At 38.2% G+C, this 21,675-nt stretch overlaps 1 protein-coding gene across 2 annotated transcripts in view; it reads left to right on the top strand.

Annotated features, from left to right (window-relative positions):
• The window catches only part of LOC140170384 (neurotrypsin-like), a 37,095-nt gene extending 15,633 nt beyond the window's left edge, over positions 1-21,462 (top strand). For both annotated transcript variants that reach the window (XM_072193761.1, XM_072193760.1), the window contains exons 9-14: positions 13,175-13,501; positions 14,104-14,439; positions 15,290-15,491; positions 16,992-17,257; positions 18,012-18,154; positions 20,781-21,462. In XM_072193761.1, the coding sequence (XP_072049862.1) occupies positions 13,175-13,501; positions 14,104-14,439; positions 15,290-15,491; positions 16,992-17,257; positions 18,012-18,154; positions 20,781-20,954 (1,448 nt within the window). In that variant the 3' untranslated portion in view covers positions 20,955-21,462. The remainder of the gene's footprint in view (positions 1-13,174; positions 13,502-14,103; positions 14,440-15,289; positions 15,492-16,991; positions 17,258-18,011; positions 18,155-20,780) is intronic.
• The last annotated feature ends 213 nt before the right edge of the window (positions 21,463-21,675 follow it).

The following is a 21,675-nucleotide window of genomic DNA, read 5'->3' as shown; positions in this document are numbered from 1 at the left end:
TCTAATGCGGCAGATATTGTAGATTTATCACATGTTAATTTTTTCATGTGTTTTTGCATGTGAAGCCTCCGAAACAGACTTTTTTGTTTATCAGTATATTTTTCAAACATTAACCATAATGTCAAAAATGTTTTTAATTTATGACATTCTGCACATATCAAGTAATAATTACAATGCAGATATCAGTATGAAACACACCAATTTAGATATGCATAGATGATAATTAATCTTATTGTTGTTTCGGAGGCTTCATTTGTTTCGGAGGCTTCAATTGTTAACGGAAAGTTTGTATTGGGTCCCATTTTCAAACGGTGATATATATCTCCACGATTTAAAAACATGTGACTTGAGGATCTACTTTGCTACATTTTGATACATAGATTGGATGAGCTCTTTTATTTATATTTGTACAAGCTTGCTGAACAGTTTGTTTCGGAGGCTTCAAAAAAGTTAACGGAAAAACGGCTCTTTGAAGTCAAGATTTTATAAAAATTTTAAAAGCTTGCAAATCGACTAATTTTTTTAACCCATTTCAAGTTAAGATAACAACTGTTATGAATCAAGAAGAAGTGAAGAAATAACCAAGAATTATGAACCAAAGCTACACCCACAAAGTTTGTTAACAATTGTTAACGGAAAATGAAGCCTCCGAAACGACAAATATGAAAGTCCGGTTCTCAAAAATACAGGGCTGTTCACAATTAAGTCTAATGTGGCAGTGTTTACTGAACATATTGACTGTACTTTCAGGATAAGAAAAATTATCCATGAACTAACTGAAGAAAACACAGGGTTTTACAAAAATGTTACTATTTTTATAGTTTTTCAAAATGGCAATATTAGGTACATTTAAGCCTGCTAAAACTGAACGCAGTAACTCCTGAAGATGATTATGCTACCCAAGGTAGCTCCTAACTAGATGACTTATGTGGCCAAAAATCATTGAATTCTGTGGCTTTATTAGAACACTACGGATTAAAATGTTAAAAATCCAAAGTTACACCCTTTACCGTGAAAATCTTACTATAATTCACCAGAATCTGTACGCCTGTTTCTTTTTTTCTCGGAGATTGGGGTCATACGTTCCTCAAACTGGACGGGTGGGTGCGTCTTGACCCGGGACAGAACACGTTTGTATTGGTTAGTGGGTCAATTAGTGGGTCAAGGTCACCCAGGGGTCATCTGAGGTCAAATTAGTAAAACCGTTTTCCGCCATTTTCTCGGAGACTAGGGGTCGCACGTTCCTCAAACTTGGTGGGTGGGTGCATCTGGACCTCAGACGGAACAAGTTTGTTTCGGTTAGTGGGCCAAGATCACCCGAGGTCATCCAGGGGTCATCTGAGGTCAAATTAGTAAAAACTATCGTATGGGCATGAAACATGGTGGGTACAGTCAACTTTTATAGTCAAATTTTGGAAGGTCATCCGGGGTCACCCAGGGGTCATCTGAGGTCAAATTAGTAAAAAAATGTCGTATGCGCATGAAACTTGGTGGGTACAGTTAACATTTTTGAGCCAAATTTTGGAAGGTCATTTTGAGGTGACAAGGGGTCATCTGAGGTCAAATTAGTAAAAACTGTCCTATGGGCATAAAACTTGGTGAGTTCAGTCACCATCAGTCAGGTAATCGCGACAGCCGAGAACCGCCAAATACGGGTAACCACCTAGTGACCATAATTCACCAGAATCTGTTTGTTTGTTTGTCTGTTTGTCTGTCCGCCTCTTTTCTCAGAGACTAGGGGTGCGTCGACATTCCCCAAACTTGGCGGGTGGGTGTATCTTGAGTCCAGGCAGAACGAGTTTATATTGGTTAATGGGTCAAGGTCACCCAAGGTCATCCAGGGGTCAAATTAGTAAAAACTGTTTTTCTCGGAGACTGGGGGTCGCACGTTCCTCAAACTTGACGGGTGGGTGCGTCTTGACCCGGGACAAAACAAGTTTGTATTGGTTAGTGGTTCAAGTTCACCAGAGGTCATCTAGGGGTCAAATTAGTAAAAACTGTCATTTGGGCATGAAACTTGGTGGGTAGGTGAATCTTGACCTACTACAGAACAAGTTTGTATTGATTAGTGGGTCAAGGTCACCCAGGGGTCATCTGAGGTCAAATTAGTAAAAACTGTTTTCCCGCCTATTTTCTCGGAGACTAGGGTCGCACGTTCCTCAAACTTGGTGGGTGGGTGCATCTGGACCTCAGACAGAACAAGTTTGTTTCAGTTAGTGGGCCAAGATCACCCGAGGTCATCCAGGGGTCATCTGAGGTCAAATTTTTTCCAGCCCCCCCCCCCCCACCAAAGTATTTCTGAACACTCCCATAAAGGATCCACAGGCTGTAAGATTCCACTGCCCCTATTAAATACATGATTAAAGGCTACCAAAAACTTTCATAATTTTGTAAAAAACTTAACAATTTTATGTTTAAAAGTATTTAGAGAGAACTTAAAATGTGTGAAAATTTAAAGACCCAATTTTGAAAAAACCTTATTTCCTAGGGAAAGATCTGAGAGCAGGCCATACCATGACCAGATGATTAAACTAAGCCATGCAGTATGTATTTCTCAAACACTATCCATAGTTTGTTCTTATTCGCCCATTGCACGGTTCTGCCATTCATGCAAGGAGAGCCTCGATCTGGCAGCATGCATGAATGGGAATTGAACCAGTCATATAACATTTGCGTAAAGTTACGTAATACTTCCTTTCATGTCTATTGCCAGTTTGAGGTTCTCCTCGCATATGGCGGAACCGTGCAATAGGCGAATTGAACATGTTGAATGGGTTCTATGGATGGAGGAGGCATGGACTCCAACATGTTTCTTTGCATCTGGGCCAGTGTTTTATGACAAAACTGCCCATATCGAAAAAACACAACTTTGCGGATGCCTATCCGCTACTCACCGGGTAAGCACCGGCTGAAATGACATGCAAATTAGGTAGATACCGGGTAAGCACCCGATACCTTTTAGTGGATGCCTCCATGGTATCTGGTCACTTGTGAATAGCCATCGGGTAAGTACCAGATAAGTATCGGGTGCCTATCGGGTGCCTACATGGTATTGTGAATAGCCATCGGGTAAGTACCGGATAAGTATCGGGTGCCTATCGGGTGCCTCCATAGTATTGTGAATAGCAATGGGATAAGTACCGGGTGCCTTTCGGGTGCCTTTTGTGGAAAACTTTTGAGAACCCTTACCGGATAACTATCTGATGGCTTTTTTGGAGACCACCGGATAAGTACCCGATGTCATTTGGCACATTACAATTGGCATCAATGGTTTTCAACTAACTGCACTCGGTCGGCATATATTTAGGGGCTGTGCAATAATTATGAGCCCCCCGGGGGTTAAAATTTACGACCGACTCGCCAAAAATCGCTTGCCCCCCTCTCGATCCGCTAAAAATCTCTTGCCCTCCCTCTCGGTCCGCCTAAAAAGTCTTTACCCCCCCCCCCTTGTGCATGCCAAATTTTTGTTATCCCAATTTACAAACCTTAAATGGTCTAGATATATGTTGCGAGCGTAGCAAGCAGGAAATTTTGCAGATTTAAGCGTTTCCGTACTGTTTTTCCTAAGCCTTTTTAGAGCATTTTCTTTAAAAGGTGCCCCATGAATATATGTGCCAAAATTGCTTGTCCCCCCTCTCGGATGGCCAAAAATTGCTTGCCCCCCTTATGGCTCGTCAAACATTTCTTGCCCCCCCCCCAATTTTACCCTCCCCCAGGGCTCATAATTATTGCACAGCCCCTTAGACAACATTCTTGTGGAAGTACATTCATGTAAATGAGGCAATACATTGATTGAGTATAACATGGATACAACAAACTGATGAACATGTGAGCTTTATTATCGCGGTGCAGTTTTTACTGTAATACAGTACATTGGAATTTACTTTAACACAAAATCTGTAAAACACAATGAATTCCTGAACACTAAATGATTTTGAGTCCCATAAATTGTACATAATGACTATAACACAAAGTAAAATGCAAAACTAAAATCCAATTTAGGCCTGGACAATTTTGTTTAACAATTAAGGACTCAGATTCCTATTATGCTGGTTTCATACTACCCTGCCGCTTGCCGCTGAGCGGCGTGGCGCGCACGCGCATTGCAGACAAACGGACACAATAAAGGCTTGTCATCGGTTGAAACGCCCTGCCGCAGCGGCAAGCGGCAGGAAAGTATGCTGGAGGCTTAAGTGCCAACCCGGGCCCAGAGGTACACCACATGCTATACTTTGCGGCATGTACCATTATACCTCCGATCCCCAACCTTTTAACATGTATCAGTAATTGCCAATGATATATAAATCCAATTTGCAGTGGCTAGAAGCAAGCTAACTAATTTTGGATACTTGCAAGTGCATACTGCAAAATTCAGCAGCCTGTGCACACATTATGTACATGCAGTTGATAAGCTTAACATTTATACTGCTTGAAATGCAACTCTGCAAATCTTTAATTTACCTGTGCATCAACATGTGTATAAATATAGTCATTGTAGTCATCTGTAGCATAAAATTATCCATAAAGAATGAATGATTTGTGTGAAGAGACCAAAACACCACCATTAAGAGAACAGCTTGTTGCATGAATCCAACAGCAAATTTGAAAATGGCAGTTGGTGATCACGTGACCTTAGCGGATACCTTTTGGATGCCTCCTTTTATTGACTAAGTTAGTGGATACCTTTTGGATGCCTCCTTTTATTGACTAAGTTAGTGGATACCTTTCGGATGCCTCCTTTTTCTTGACTAAGTTAGCGGGTGCCCTTTCGGATGCCTCCCTTTTATTGACTAAGTTAGCGGGTGCCTTTTTGGATAACTTGTTAAGGTACCGGATACCTACCCGGTAGCTCCCACCTCTGACTTTGAGGCATCCAAAAACTAATCCGCTAGCGGGTGCTATCGGATGTCTTTAAAAATGACATCCACAAGGTATCGGATACCTTGCGGATCAGCACCGGGTAGGCATCCGCTACCTTATTTTTTTGATATGGGATGTATCCTCAGGCAATACTGAATTTTGTGCTTGTTATTTTGTTGCAATTTTTGCCTAAGTCACTTGTGTGGGTGTGCATGCATATTTTCCTCATCATGTTCATTTGCTATTTTAAATGATTAATTTCAGGCGGCTTAAATTTATGTACATCTCTTGTCTTTTATTTTCTGAGTTATTAACTAATAAGGGTCTGGTTTTTGTTTTATTATTCAGGTGCAGATCACTTCAGATCATAGTTCGACTTGTACATGTATCAATTGAGGACATGTTTTCTGCATATTGATCCATCATTAAATACATGTAAATTGATGTAATGCTGCAATACATAAAGGCACCCTGGTGGAAGGTGTTAGAAGAACAAAATTAATGTAAGTGTGAATCGCTAAATTACTGTAAGTCACAATGTATGGTTTTAAATGAATTTCTTTTTCAAACCTGATTGTTTACACATGTCCCATCTTAATGAAATCTAGCCAAGTTCATCAATTGTGCCTGAAGGACAACAGAGCAATTTAAAGATATTAAATCTCCTACAAAACACCACAGTTAAGCAGTAAGTGCAGGGGTAAGATAGTAAACTTGTGGATTTGCTGACCAAATTCATTTGCCCGGTACCGTGATTTAATTGTTCTGCGACACCCTGTACATCTACATGTATGTATTTTCTCAAAATGCATTGCTAGAATTGGTATGGTACCCTTCTTTGGTAGCAAATTATCCAGCCTCTTTTCTGTCATAGACTAGTAAAGGTGGGTGACTAGATTGCCAGCCTCATCCCGGGCCTCACCCCCCCACTTAATTGGTATCCCATCAATATGCAGATTTTGTTATCAGGTGAAATCTCATATTTTCTCATAACCCCAGTGAAATTTTAGGACTGAAATAGATAGTTGAGGCAGTATGAACAAAAACATGGTAGTTGAGTGGTTATAAGTAACCCCAGAAACAGGACGCAAATTTGCCTGCCCTTTTTAGATCGGCCGAAGGAAAAGACCTTATGGCATCATGAGCACAGCATTTTTATACAGTTAGTTTGGAATTGGGTTGAAAGTGCAGCCTGGGAAGTGCAGGGATTTTAAGAACATTTTACACTATAACTTGACAGGCTTCCGTAGCTGTGGATAACAAAATAACTTCACCGGCTTCTGCTGTGGATAATAATAATGAAATTGTCCAACAGCTCTGTTTATAACTTTTGTATCAATATTGTTATTTTGTTGTTTCAGAAAGGACGGCAGAAAGTACCATGACTTGATCAACAGCGTTGACAGTGCCATGGTGGCAGTGAAAATAGTCGATTGGGATCACTGAAAATCAATATCATGGAGACATCTTCCACTGTAACTCTTATTAAAATGCTCCGACTCTACATATTCTTAGCCTTCACTATGATAGGAATGCATGCCTTTCAGACCAATTGCAGCTACCAACCAGGCTGGAATGCCTTGAACACAAAGTGGAAATATACTACCTTTATTTCCAAGCAAGTAAATGTGAAGCTGGGAAATGTGGAAAATGGACTTTTAAACTCAAAAAATTTCAGAAAACTGTTGCAGTGTTCTACATACACAATCAGTATCATGACTTACAATTGGTGGAGAATCAGGAAAGCAATCACTTTATTGCACAAATATTCTCACAGGATAGATTAGCAGAATATAATAAGGTGGTTGAAAATCCTCAGTAATGCTATGAAACATTTTAAATTCTGGATTGTGAGGGTAACAGATTATCTGATTAAGAAATAAAAGGTAAATCCGTCACTGGGCGGGAAAAGCCTCATACTTTTGGCCATTGAACATATGAATAAAGCCTTGTAGGTGTAGACTTTATATTGAAGAGTTTGCTTCATCCATGTTCAAGGGCCAAAGTACATGCAGGAAAAAAAGTCATATTTACTTTTGGCCCTTGAACATGGATAAAGCCTTGTAGGTGTATATTGAAGGGTTTGCTTCATCCATATTCAGGGGCCAATGTACATATGACAAAATATTACTACCCTAAAATCAGAAAGGTTCTACATGAAATAAACTTGAGACTGAAAAGAAAGACTGAAAAGAAGCATGATCATTTATTATGCAACAAACATGAAGGTACATTTTTTATACATTTATGTCACTCTAGGATTTATGACACCTAATGATGATATTAATGGTTCAATCCTAAATACTGAAGGTCAAATCTATTAAAAAGCAGATTTAAGGTTAGATGTGAAAATTGCAATTATATTTGAAATAACTGCACTTCATTGAGCGAGTCTCAGTCTCCATTATTTTTTTAGGCCAAGTAAAATAACATGTATATTGTCCCCTCCCTCATCCATTTTGGGCTAGTGGTAGTAATACCGTCAAAAATATCAGGGCCTCCACATTTTTATGTGTTGACGAAGCCTTTGCAATTGAAATTTTATACAGAAATGAATAGTAAATTTGTAACAAATAATAACTGCTTCCAGACGATATACATGTTATTTATTTTACTTGGCCTTAAATAGTAGTAACCCTGGAATTACGGAAACTATTGGGCTTTATGATTGCAAATTGTTTTTAAAAATTAATGCCTTTTTTTAATAAAAATTTGGGCCAAAAAACCCTGTTTATATTTGGGGGATTTTCTCCAAAAATTAGTATTTTTGCCCAAATTTGACCTCACAGATGAATCCATCAAGTTATGAGGATGACGCCCAAAATGTTCATAATTCCTGGGTTAAAACCACCCATTAACTCTTTCAATGACATTGTAAAAAACAAAAAGGGGTTCGAGGCTTATTTGGGGATTTTGTATGGGAATGTACCACACTTTCAGATGCTGATTCTACCTACTTCTTGCTGTTTTTACCACCCCATCAGTATACTAGTAACACTTTTTCATAAGAAAAAACACCAAAAAGTACCCACATTGCCCTAATTGCCTTGGGCGCTTTTAGGGCACTTGTGGTGGGGTCTTTCCGTCAATCCGAACCCCTGTCAGTCCGAAAGTCATTTCAGAAAGAAACAAATTTTACATAATTTCAGAAAAGGAACTTTTTTACAAAGATGTCATTTCAGAAAAAGACTACGTTTTATAAAGACATCATTTCAGAAAAAGGCGACTTTTTTTAAAAGGATGTTATTTCAGTAAAGGTGATTTTTTTAAAAGATGTCATTTGAGAAAAGGCAACTTTTTATTCAGAAAAAAAATATATATTTAAAGACATTTCAAAAATAGGTGACTTTTTATATAAAAAGAAGTCATTTCAGAAAAAAGCGACTCTTTTTGAAGACGTCATTCCAGAAAAAAAGGTGGTTTTAAAAGACATTATTTTAGAAAAGGTGACTTAAAAAAAAAGACATTTCAGAAAAAGGCGACCATTTTAAAAGAGACGTCGTTTCAGAAAAAAGGTTGACTTTTTAAAAAGATGTCATTTGAGAAAAAAGGCTACATTTTATAAAAAGATGTCATTTCATAAAAGGCTTAATTTTATTTTAATCGCCATTTTAGAAAAGGCAACTTTTTGGAAAGATGTCATTTTTAAAAACATGTCATTTCAGAAAAAGGTGACCTTTTTAAAAAGACGTGATTTCAGAAAAAGCGACCTTTTTTAAAAAGACATTTCAGAAAAAAGATGACTTTTTTAAAAAGATGTCATTTCGGAAAAAGGCTACTTTTTATTTTAAAAGATGTCATTTCAGAAAAAGGCGACTTTTTTAAAGACATTTTAGAAAAAGGCGGCTATTTTGAAAAGACATTTTAGAAAAAGGACCTTTTTAAAAGACGTGATTTCAGAAAAAGCGCCCTTTTTTAAAAAGACATTTCAGAAAAAAGATGACTTTTTTAAAAAGATGTCATTTCAGAAAAAGGCTACTTTTTATTTTAAAAGATGTCATTTCAGAAAAAGGCGACTTTTTAAAAGACATTTTAGAAAAAGGCGGCTATTTCAAAAAGACATTTCAGACCTTTTTAAAAAGACGTGATTTCAGAAAAAGCCTTTTTTAAAAAGACATTTCAGAAAAAGATGACTTTTTAAAAGATGTCATTTCAGAAAAAGGCTACTTTTTATTTTAAAAGATGTCATTTCAGAAAAAGGCGACTTTTTAAAGACATTTTAGAAAAAGGCGGCTATTTTGAAAAGATATTTCAGAAAAAGGACCTTTTTAAAAGACATTTCAGAAAAGGTAAATTTTTAAAAGATGTCATTTGAGGAAAAAGGCTAGTTTTTATTTTAAAAGATCTCATTTCAGAAAAAGGCACCTGTTTTAAAAAGACATTTCGTAAAAAAGCGACTTTTTAAAAAAGACATTTCAGAAAAAATTGACTTTTATAAAGACGCCATTTCAGAAAAAATGTGACTTTTAAATCGTCATTTTAGGAAATGGCAACTTTTTAAAAGATGTCATTTCAGAAAAAGCGACCTTTTAAAGACATTTCAGAAAAAAAGGTGACTTTTAAAGATGTCATTTTAAAAAAAGGCTACTTTTTATTTTAAAAGATGTCATTTGAAAAAAGGCTACTTTTTATTTTAAAAGATGTCATTTCAGAAAAAGGCAACTTTTTTAAAGACATTTTAGAAAAAGGCGGCTATTTTAAAAAGACATTTCAGACCTTTTTTAAAAAGACATTTCAGAAAAAGGTAACTTTTTAAAAGACATTTCAGAAATAGGCGGCTGTTTTAAAAAAGACATTTCGAAAAAACACAACTTTTAAAATGACTTTTAAAGCGTCATTTCAGGAAAAAACAACTTTTAAAGACGTCATTTGAGAAAAAGGTGACTTTTTAAAAGACCTCATTTCAGAAAAGAGGCTTTTTTAAAGACGTCATTTTAAAAAAAAAACTTGACTTTTTTTAAAGACGTCATGTCAGGAAAAAAAAAGCAGATATTTTAGAAAGGCGACTTTTTATAAAGATGCCATTTCAGAAAAATGTGACTTTTTAAAGACATCATTTTAGGGAAAAGGCGACTTTTTAAAAAAGATGTCATTTCAGAAAAAAAGAAACTTTTTAAAAATGACGTCATTTCAGAAAAAGGCGACTTTTTTTAAAAAGACGTCATTTCAGAAAAAGGCGACTTTAGTAAAGATGTCATTTCAGAAAACAAAAAGCAAGACTTCCTTTTCAGCAGAACCCCAAAACTCCGAAACCATGTCAGTCCGAAACCCCGCTAAACACAGGGGCTAAACAAAACGACTTAGATAAAAAAAGATGGCATTTTAGAAAAAAAGGTTAGGCCTACTCTTTTTTTTTTATAAAGACGTATTTTTAGAAAAAGGCTATACTTTTCATAAAAAAGCAACCTTTGGTAAAAATTATTTTTTGTCGGAACCCCATCAGTCTAAAACCCCACATCGTTTTTTTTTTAAAAATATAAAAAATTATAAAGACTTTAGTTTTAGAAAAAGGCTTAACATTGACAAAAAAGAGATAGTGAAATTTCCGATTCACACCTTTAAAATATGGCCTAGCCTAAAATGGATTTTTTTATTTACAAATAGGCCTATGGCCTAGCTCTAAAATTGCCTTGCACTTGCTTTTTCACTGAGAATGAACACTGATCGAAACCGGGGATCGAAACCGTTAAACTAATAGGCCTAGGCCTAAGCTGATCCAAATAAATTGCATTTCGGCTACACACAAGGCATGTAGGCCTACCGTATCATTTTTTGAAGGCCGGTACAATTTACAACTCTCATTGTACTGATTCCTTATTTAGGCATACTCAAACTTTCAAAAATAGGGTGTTACATAATTTATACAGTACAAGTTGGAATAGACATGTAGACGTAGGCCTGGTATTCGTGCATTTGCTATGCTATGCCTATGCGTATGCATGAGGCTTAGCAAGGCCAGCCTTGTTTTTAATATAAATTGCTTTAAAAAAAAGTTGCCATTTATATTATACGAAGGCTCAACATCGGGGCCTATAATTCATATCCACAACGAGGAAGTTCTAATATTATTTAAAAGCCTAAAAACTGGCTTCAAAACCAGACGCGTGAACATGGTGAAACGGGTGAAAAAACTCAAAACATAATTGATTGGGAACTGTTTCGCTAGTATAAGCGCGTCACCCACAAGTACTTGGCCAGATCTGGTGAAATAATTACTGGGCCAGTTAAAGTCGGCTAGCACTTGGCACTGATCCGGCACAATTGCGAGCCATATACGTAGCGCGCTAGTAGTTGCCCAGTACGAGCCGACTTTGTCTTGCCCAGTGCTAGCGCTAACTTTTTCTAGCCCAGTACTGGTGCTAGTACTGGGCGAGTGATAAAGCGGCTTATTACTGGCCCAGTACTGTTAGAAGTTAGCTGTGTAGGGGGCCCATGGACAAGGAGCAGTGCTGGGCCCTTTTAATATCTCTTTTATCTGCCATATCTTTAACACATAATAATAACTAATAATAGGCCTACTAAATGCTTTTAAAAATGGCCACTCTTTCAAAGCTGAAACGTCATTTTATTGGGTTTTCCAGTCTCATAAATCATCTATAGATTTTCGAATGTTGTGCATAATTGCATAAATTATATGCTTAGGCCTATATACTTACAAAAAGCTATAGTAGACTCCAAATTACCAGTGGCGGTGGAAGCATTAAAATGTAGGTTGTCAGGAGACTAGCATATTTTGTTCCGGTTTTACTTGGACTTATTTTTGTAGCGCGCGAAAATTTTTAATTTCAGACTCCTTTGTTACCAAACTAGTTTTTTTTGCTATTTGATTGGACCAGTTTCGCGTGCAAAATTTTACACTTTTACATATTTGGGCCCAACACACGATGTTTTAAGTGCTAACAAGGAAGATGAACAGGGCAATTATTGCTTTGTTTTCTTATAAAGTTTTTTTAGGGGGGTGTCTCCCAGGGAAAATTTAGGAGGTGATGAAGGCAATTTCCGACATACTAGGACTCTTGCTTCTGTAAATATCACAAAGATGGAAATGTTAAATTTGAAGAGTATCATTTTGACGAATTTTATTGAACCTCAAAAAATTTGCCTTTAGGCGAATCTTTACAGGGGGCCCCATCAAGATCTGGTACTAAAACAACCCAACCGCTTCCGTGTTTAGTTTCGTGAACTAAGTAGTCAATATAATTGAGAATACACTACGGTACACTTAATTAGAGTTACATGGTTTTTTTTCTTTCTCAATTCCCCCTTATTTCATTTTCGCTTTTGCTCGGGGCCCCTAAACCCTCGGGGCCCATGGACTTCGCCCACCCTGTCCTCCCGCTTGCTACGCCCCTGGATTTAATTCCAATGGATTGTCCCCCCATTTTCAGCTAGACTTTATGGGTTATCCTAGCATTTCGGCTTTTTGGTGTCTTTGCTTGTATCCATGTATTTCATATATGCTAAATTTGTGATAATTTGTGATTGATTAGGCCCCTATATTAATTGTTCTTGTCGATTTTGCCGAATAAATATGAATGAATGAATGAATGAATGAATGGGATTGTCTATGGGATATACACTCATCGGCATACCATGCCTGATGGCGTGATATTTCGAGTGATAGAGGTGAAGTTTGTGATGTTGTTTTTTTGTGTGCAAATTTCCAATGTTTTTCGCTTCCAAATGTATTGGGAACTTTCATAATGATTGCATATTAAAGACCCATTCTGTGATCCCAGCGCAAGTGTAAACAAATTAAAATTGTTTGAAAGATCACAGGGGTTGATGTACATAGACCGCTCGATCACTTGTTCAAAAAAGTTCAAAAAAAGATAACTAAGTCGAAGCCAACCAATTTGCATGTACTATATGAACGATAATTGTACAAGGATTACTTGGCGACTTCCAAATTTGAAGAAAAAAATCGCCTTCGGCTTAAAAATCCGGTAAAACTTGAAAATTTATGAAAATTCAGCTCAAAATCCGGATGGCGGCCGTAAAGTTAAAATTGTCAGAAGAAGAAAACTAAATCGAAGCCAAGCCATTAACATGTCTCACATCATAGGTAATTGCATAGAGATTAATTGGGGACTTTAAAAAATGAAGAAAAGGTTGGTCTTTGGTTTCCAAATGCAAAAAATGGCAAAAATCCAAAATGACGGATATACGAAGTCATTCAAATTGTCATTTGGTATTTTTGAAATGACAAATATGGCAAAAAACGAAAAAAAAAACCCAGCAGTACTGACGAAGTTGAAGCCACATTCAAATACAAGCGATTAAAGCGATTTTCTTACCATACTTGCTTTTATAGCTATTGTACCTGATCAAATTCGTCTGATTGGCGGAAGCAATTCGAATGAAGGTAGAGTTGAAGTATATCATAATGGCGTCTGGGGCACAATATGCGATGACCACTGGGATGCCAATGACGCAAGGGTAATTTGTCGCCAGCTTGGGCTTCCATACAGCAGTGCACACGCATTAATCAGTGGGTTTTATGGTCAAGGATCTGGACCTATTTGGCTGGATAATGTTGCTTGTTCAGGATCAGAAAACAGCCTAACTGAGTGTCGACATAGCGATTGGGGAAAGCATAACTGCGCACATGTTGAAGACGCTGGTGTTGCATGTATAGATGGTGAGAATGATATCAGGCCAACCATTGAACTTGTATAAATTGTATCAAGCATAATAATTAACATTTTTATAGTGTTATCGTTTTTCATATACCGTAGAATTCCGTCTAGAAGCATATATGCCTCTAAACGAGGGTTTTTTTAACGAAAGATATGAAAGGCCAATACCCTTCTCAAAAACATTGCAATAGATTGGTCTTACAAATATACATGTTTGTACAGCCGCCTTTATCAGTTATATAGTTGTTCAAACTCCAAATAACGTTTTTGCTGAGAGTGTCTGCCTCTTGTCTCTTGTGTCAAAAAAACCTCGTTTAGAGGCATATATATGCTTGTGGACGGAATTTTACGGTATTTTATATCACATAATGTGCCACCACTATATTTTGGTCAGCTCGTAATCGGCGGGCCTTTCTTTTGACATCTCGCCAGAAGCATCACGAATTATTAATTCAAGTCCTGTACTTGTCTACTTTCTTCAACACACCAAAATAAAGACCAGGCAGGTTAAATAATAGCACTCATAACGTCGGCGTAGTGGTAAAAGCCTAATATTTCCCGCCTATTAAAGGCTGATCAAACTATAATATCACTATCATTATAGGGTACTCGAGTATGCATTCCGTGCGACTTGTCTATAGTGGAACTAAATCTGATAGAGGTCGAGTGGAGGTGCTCCATAATGGTATCTGGGGCACAGTGTGTGATGATTACTGGGATCACCAAGACGCAAAGGTAGTGTGTCGTCAACTTGGACTACCACATGAGGACGCATACGCTATCGACAGAGCACACTTTGGTCGGGGTTCTGGACCTATATGGCTGGATAATGTTGACTGTTCGGGATCTGAAGACAGCTTAGATGAATGCCATCATGCAGGATGGGGTAATGGGAATTGTGGACATGGAGAAGATGCTGGCGTGGTTTGTGCAGAAGTAGGTAGGTATAGCGGCGTTACTACTTGTTCTGAACTTCGTTATGAGGTTCAGTTAATTGAACTAAGTTACACTCACATCGTTTACAAACCCAACACTGAGACTGCCCCTGTCACTAGACACCTTAAAAATATATCAATATTGAATCCAATGAGATCTCGACTTGGTCTTGAACTTAGACTTTGATTTCTTAGGGATTCAATCATGTTTCGCCGTTGTTCATCACCAATAACAACGATGCGACCGCGTCGCCTGCGTGGTTTACTTCGCAAGGGCCGAGCAGACGCGCCGGACGCGCGTTTTTAAACGGTGATGAACAACGGTGAAACATGATTGCATCCCTTTCAACAACGACATGAACGAAAACAAGCTAAATATCGTATAATTCACATGAATAAACAGGAATGTCATTTAATCATTGCCACTCAGCCTTACAAAAACGGTGATTTCTCTGTTGATATCAGCAATAAAACTACAGAATAAAACGTCAATGTTTTGCCGCTACCTGCAAAATATTGAATTCATCTTGAAAGCTTGCATACGCGCACAGGTTCCAGGCATGACGGATTTTACGCGCTATCGCGTAACGCGTAGTCGTGCTTGCGTTCGCCGTATACGCTGCAGTAAAAGTGTGGATTCATTACGGATTAACAACGGTTGGTTCCTGTGTACAAAGGTATAGGAAGAGCTGTTGAATTTACTTTCATTAATCACTGTTGACTTTATGTATGATAACATTTTGTATATTACCTTATAAAAGTTGTATGAATATACATAATACTGTTGAAGAAAAACGAAAACGTAAATATGCTAAAAAATTGCCACGGAATATACTTCATCCCCTGAATGCACAGATTGGGATATGGATCGAATTCCAGACCTACTTAATACCAGTATATGTGGTACTCAGTCCTTTGCTCAACGAATCGTCGGTGGGCAGAATTCTGACATAGGTGAGTGGCCATGGGCAGGTATGCTGCAAGATTCATCAGGTTCCTTCAAATGTGGAGCTACGTTGATAAATAACGAATGGGCAATAACTGCTGCACATTGCAGGTAAGTAAGAGTTCATAAGCGTTCCATGTGCGCAACACAATACCTTAGAGTACTAAATTAGAGAGGCGCTACTTCGATCGTAAAAGTGAGGACAGTGTGAGCTCGGAACCTTGTGTAAGAGCTAGGTGACTAATCGCTAGCTTGGCATATACATCATCTGCCTTTTTTGGCAGACGACGCCGCAATAAAATCGTCTTTTCTCATCTTGTCTGAAGTTTAAGTAATTATCTCTTTCATAGATTATCTAGTTACCTTTTAAAGCAAAATGTCTGGTATATTTACCTATTTATAATTGTTTTTATATTTTTATAACCGATTTAACCATGATTTAACCCAGTCATTGTCACTCCTTGTTTATTACGTGAAGGGCAGTGCACAGATTGCAACTGTCCTCTGACCCTGACCGATCTGCACTGTTTGTCACATAGACAGACCGTGATCTGGTCGACGCGTACAAAGCAGGGGATCGCGACTGTTACACAGGTCTTGTCCTAAGAATCGGTATCTTAGCAATTTATACCGAGTACATTTGTACCGCTAGCCTGATAATACCCATAAGCTTTATAGCCAGAATCAACTCCCTTTAGTTTTCTTACGGCAGTAAATTGTTTGTTAAGGAAGTTTTTTTAGCGAGAACAAACTGAAATGGTGCGTAAGATCGCAATACGTTTCACTACCTGAAGAGAATTGATCAAAAATTGAATTCCCTCCTGAGGTTGATATCTGTCATTATAGCTAGAGGCAGTATATGGCACATTATGGGTTAATGTATTTAGTTCCCAGGATGTGAGTTTTGCCTGAGGCAATTTGTGGTTAAATGTTGATCCCTTACTACAAGTGTTATTACCGTCGATTTGGTTAAAAAAGGAGGTGAGACATGATCAAATCTCTCCAGGTAACAAAACGTAATGGAGTAAATATATCAACTAATTTCACTATCGTTTATGTTTGAAATGAAGCAAAATAAATCAACTATTCTTGCAAAGTATAGTAGATGTCAATAGTTGGTCCAGAATATCCTAATCAACTTACAGCTAGAATAAGCTCCACAGGTAGGATCAGTTCCTGACATGGAAATACGTCTAGCAAATACATTTTGAAGAGTTGGGAATTATATGTACTTTGATTAGTCCCAATTTAGGAGGTACCTGCCTTGTTGATTCAATCCTATAGGGGATTAAGATGGCAGCTGTGTTCCCGCAAAGTTGTGCCGTATGGAATTAAAAATTACGCTATGTCGGATATAGTCCTTCGACACGGCAAAAGTTTCAAGTTGGCTAACAACGTCTAAATCGGGGAACATTACTGTTCGCCCATCATTCGCTCGATACATTAAAAAAAGTCACTGGTCACACTAAATATGGGGCAATAAGTCTATTAGCGAAAACTGGCGATATGCTGTAACCCAAGCATGTCAATTGACGAGTAACGACTGTTTGGTGACAACCAACTTCAGATAGCAGGTATCCATACATTTACCACGATCTTTATTTTCAACAGGATACATGCCCATGACATTGTGTTTGGCGACATCACTCGCACTCCATCATCTCCAGACCGCCAACAGTCACTCGTCACCGCATTTTGTCATCCAGATTATGATCGCTCATTCAAAGACAACGACATTTGCCTACTAAGACTAGAAACACCAGTATCGTACACAAATCACGTCCGGCCGATTTGTCTGGCTGTAACTGATCAGGAACAATACGTCTACCCAACAGGGACCTGTTACGCTATTGGTTGGGGCAACTTGGAAGAGGAAGGTAAAATCATAGACAGGGTGCTTCAAATGGGGGGTAATTTAGACAAGGTGGCTGGATAACGATCATAATTATCATTATTATAACGATGATGAGGATGATGATCGTCATCATCCTAGTGGCATTGCCAGGGGGACTGGGCGGCAAGTTTCCACACAGAAACAAATTTCAGGGATAAAATGGGAACGGCAAAGAGTAAAGTGTCATTAAACTGACTGAAAATGGGACAAAAATTGACAAATGAGGACGAAATTTTGGCTGTGCAACCGATGATGGGATAAAAAATTGACAAATTGGGACAGAAATTTGGACCCCCCCCCACAATGGTACACAAAATTGATAAATAGGGACGAAATGTTGGCTTTGCTCCTCCACAGTAAAAGGCTGATTACGCCCCTGCATCCTCCTCTTCTTCTTCTTCCTCCTCCTCCTCCTCCCTCCTCCTCCTCTCCTCCTCCTCATCCTCCTCCTCCTCCTCCTCCTCCTCCTCCTCCTCCTCCTCCTCATCATCATGATACAGGATCTTCATGATCATGGTGATCACGATCATGCTCATGATAAAATAAAATAAAAATGAATTTCGAATTTATATAGCGCCTTTTTCCAGCTAGATCTTGAAGGATTCAAAGCGCAAATCATCAGCATCGTTATCATAATAAACATCATCATCAATTTTCGCCATCGTTATCAATATTATCATCAATCATTATCGTCATTATTGTTATTATTAATGATTGTAATTATCTTTATATCTCAGGTGTAACAGCAAATACTTTGCAAGAAGTGGCAACCTCCCTTATCCATAGTAATGTTTGTGATAACGAGTATAGAAACATTCGTGAAGATATCACTGATAACATGATATGTGCCACTACCGGGACGAATAGTGGTCAATGCTATGTAAGTAACATTTGTGAAAATATCACTGATAACATGATGTGCCAGCACCGGAACAAAATAATAGTGGTCAATTGGCTGAATTAATTGGATCGCTGAGCTATTAGCGATTTGGTTTTTACCCAATGATTGGTTTTTAACCAATCGATCACCAAGCACCAAGACACGTGTTTGATCAGGGCCGTTCCTAGGGATTTTGCCGCCCTAGGCAAAGCCTCTCCCTGCCGCCCACCAAAGCATACCAAAATGTGTTAAGGGGGTTACCAGTGGCGGATCTAGTGCAGGGGGGGGCAATTTTAAGAAAAAAGCGAGAAGCGGCCATCGTCGCGCTTGCGTGACGCAGGGGGTGTCTGGTCTGAGGTGAATCAGACGCAGAAAAACATGAATACTTCAGTTTCAAATCGAAACGAACCCCACCCCAGATCGAGGAAATGGCGGGTTTTGAGAATGACATTCTGGATATGGTGGAAAATATCGAATTTAGACAAGTAAGTGATACATTTCAAGACGAACTCAAAAAGGACATAAAGAAAATAAACTCATCTGAAAAAAATCCTGGTTCATGCAGACAAATCAAGAAATATTTACCAAATGGACAGTACCGCCCACGACAAACTAATATCGGAGAACATAACACAAAAATACAAAAAAAGCCGACGAGAAGATCGTGAATGGAATAGAACAGGAATCCGAACGCATTGCAGAAAGACTAAATATATCAGAGAGAATTGACAGCACAGCGGAAAAAGAAGCTTTTGTAACGCTAAAAGATCACAAGGACAATTTCGCTAATATCCCTAAGTGCAGATTTATAAACCCGACCAAGTCAGAAATAGGTAAGACCAGCAAGATCATGCTTGATCGCATCAACTCGACCATACGGGACAAGCTAAAAGTAAACCAATGGCGTAATACGGCGGCAGTGTTGGATTGGTTTACCAAACTCAAAGACAAAAGCACATTGTCTTTCCTTTCATTTGATGTTGTGGATTTCGGAAACGCTATTAAGGAACACACTCAAATGGGCCTAACAGTTCACGACTGTCTCAAAACTGGAACAAGACACAATCTCACACGCGAGAAACACACTCTTGTATGATGATGACGGCGCAGCATGGATAAAGAAGGAAAATGACAACGCATTCGACGTCGCCATGGGAGCATTTGACGGTGCCGAAGTGTGCGAGCTAGTTGGCCTGTACATGCTCCAGAAACTCAACAACGATCTCAAAGTAGAAAGCGTCGGCCTTTATAGAGACGACGGTCTCGCCGTGTTAAAGAACTCATCTGGAAGCCAAGCAGAAAGAACAAGAAAGAAGATCATCAAAATCTTCAGATCAGCAGGCTTGCAAATCACGGTTGAGGCAGTAGCAAGTTCAATCAACTTCCTGGACGTGAACTTGGACCTTCGTACAGGAATACATAAACCTTACAGAAAGCCCAACAATACTCCAGTATACGTGCATGCCAACTCAGACCATCCTCCGAACATAACCAAAAACATTCCAGCTGCTATCGGGCGTAGAATCTCAGAACTTTCATCCAACTAGGAAGTCTTCAATCAAAACGCAGAAACCTACAACAAAGCTCTAGCATCCTCAGGATATGAGGAAAAATCAAATACCAAAAGAACAATGCAACCAGTGGTAGAAAATCTCGTAACAGAAAAAGAAAAACCACTTGGTATAATCCTCCGTATAGTAGAAGTGTAAAAACGAATATTGGCCAGAAATTCTTAAAGCTGGTAGACAAGCATTTCCCCAAGGGGTCCAAACTGAACAGAATTTTCAACCGCAACAGCGTAAAAATAAGCTATAGCTGCATGAAAAATGTTGGTGCAATTATCAAAGCGCAAAACTCAAAAATAAAACGCAAAATGAAGAAAACCCCCCAAAAAACAGTGCAACTGCACTCGCAAATATAAAGGAAATTGTCCCTTAAAAGGGAAATGCTTGTCAGAAGCAGTAGTGTATCAAGCTAACGTCAACTCCAGTAAGGGTTGTAAAACCTATGTAGGCCTTGCTGGGGGTAAATTCAAGGAAAGATATAACAACAACGTTAAATCGTTTACCCACAAAAAAAACCAGGAACGAAACCGAATTATCTAAACACATTTGGAGTCTGAAAGACAAAAATGTTAAATATGATATATCCTGGGAAACCATCCTCAAATCAAATACTTTTAGGCGCAAAACGGGTATATGTAATCTATGCCTCGAAGAGAAATTGGCAATCCTTAATAATAAAAAAACCGATCCAAACAGATCGTTAAACAAACGGACTGAATTCATAAGCAAATGTCAACATGGCAACACTGCCAGGAAGAAGAAAAAACCTCCGTAAAGTAGTCATTCGCCTGATGATCGTTTTAGCAACGTGAAACACAGTGTAGCGAGTCCAATACATGCTGTATTGACATACGTGTAATAAATAAAAACCAAACAAAAAAAACCAAAAAAAAAACCAACAACAACAAACAAACAAACAAATAAATAAATAAACAAAAGTATACTGCAGTACGTGTTTCACATAAATGGCAAAAACTTGAAAAACAATGGCCCTGTCATCCGACTTGCCTTATGCATTGAATAAAGGGAGTAATTCCCTTCTTTTCTTCTTTTGTCCACAGGGTGACAGTGGAGGTGCATTGAATTGTAACGACGGTACCGGTTTATGGCACCTTGTTGGGGTGACGAGCTGGGGATATGGTTGTGCAATAATTGGATACTCGGATGTTATGGCACGAGTGTCTCGCTATTCAGAATGGATATACATAATCACTACGATATTTAGCAAGCAGTGAAAAGAACTTATATAGAACAGAAAGACTCGTTCCCGAACGGATTCTTTCTCGTATTCCTTCCTCATTGTTTCTCATCCCTCTCTCCCTTCCCTCATTTCACGTTCCCTTCTGCTTTCTTATTCTTGTCTCTCTCCCCCTCTCTCTCCCCTATTTGTCTAAAAACTAATTGCGAGGTTGTATATTTATGAATAAATAAAGGTTTATTTATACAGCATTATGTATAAATTTTCCACATAAATGTTTTCTAGGGTGGAAAAGGTGAAGCTGAGCCCATAATTTGGCGTTTCATAGACATATGGTAAATAAATATTAGTTGAATACCTAAGTGGAAGAAGATGTTTTCAAAAATGAGTATTTTATTGCCAATAGATTATGTTCCGTATGTGTGAAAGAACTGCACAAATCCACGCTCTAAATAGGCATCCAAGCATACATTTAATTATGGTTTACATGGACGAAACGGTTAAAGTGGAGTTTTGTTCACAGCAATGTACGCTAAAATCTAAGTGATTCTAAAATGCTTTTAGAATATGATTCATTTTAATGCTAATTTATTGCACAGGCTAAGGAAGTCTGATTGTCTTTTTGAAATAGCCGAGCGGGAAGGTTTTCAATGAAATATTTTTGTGTAAAAACTGAAGCATCCAATGTATAAAAGAATATATGAATATTAACTGCACATCATTTATAACGATCCGTGATACCCAATTGTGGTATAGTT

This window comes from Amphiura filiformis, chromosome 14 (genome assembly GCF_039555335.1).
Source record: "Amphiura filiformis chromosome 14, Afil_fr2py, whole genome shotgun sequence".
In the NCBI taxonomy this organism is placed as follows: domain Eukaryota; kingdom Metazoa; phylum Echinodermata; class Ophiuroidea; order Amphilepidida; family Amphiuridae; genus Amphiura; species Amphiura filiformis.
This window is presented reverse-complemented; position numbering and strand designations above follow the sequence as displayed.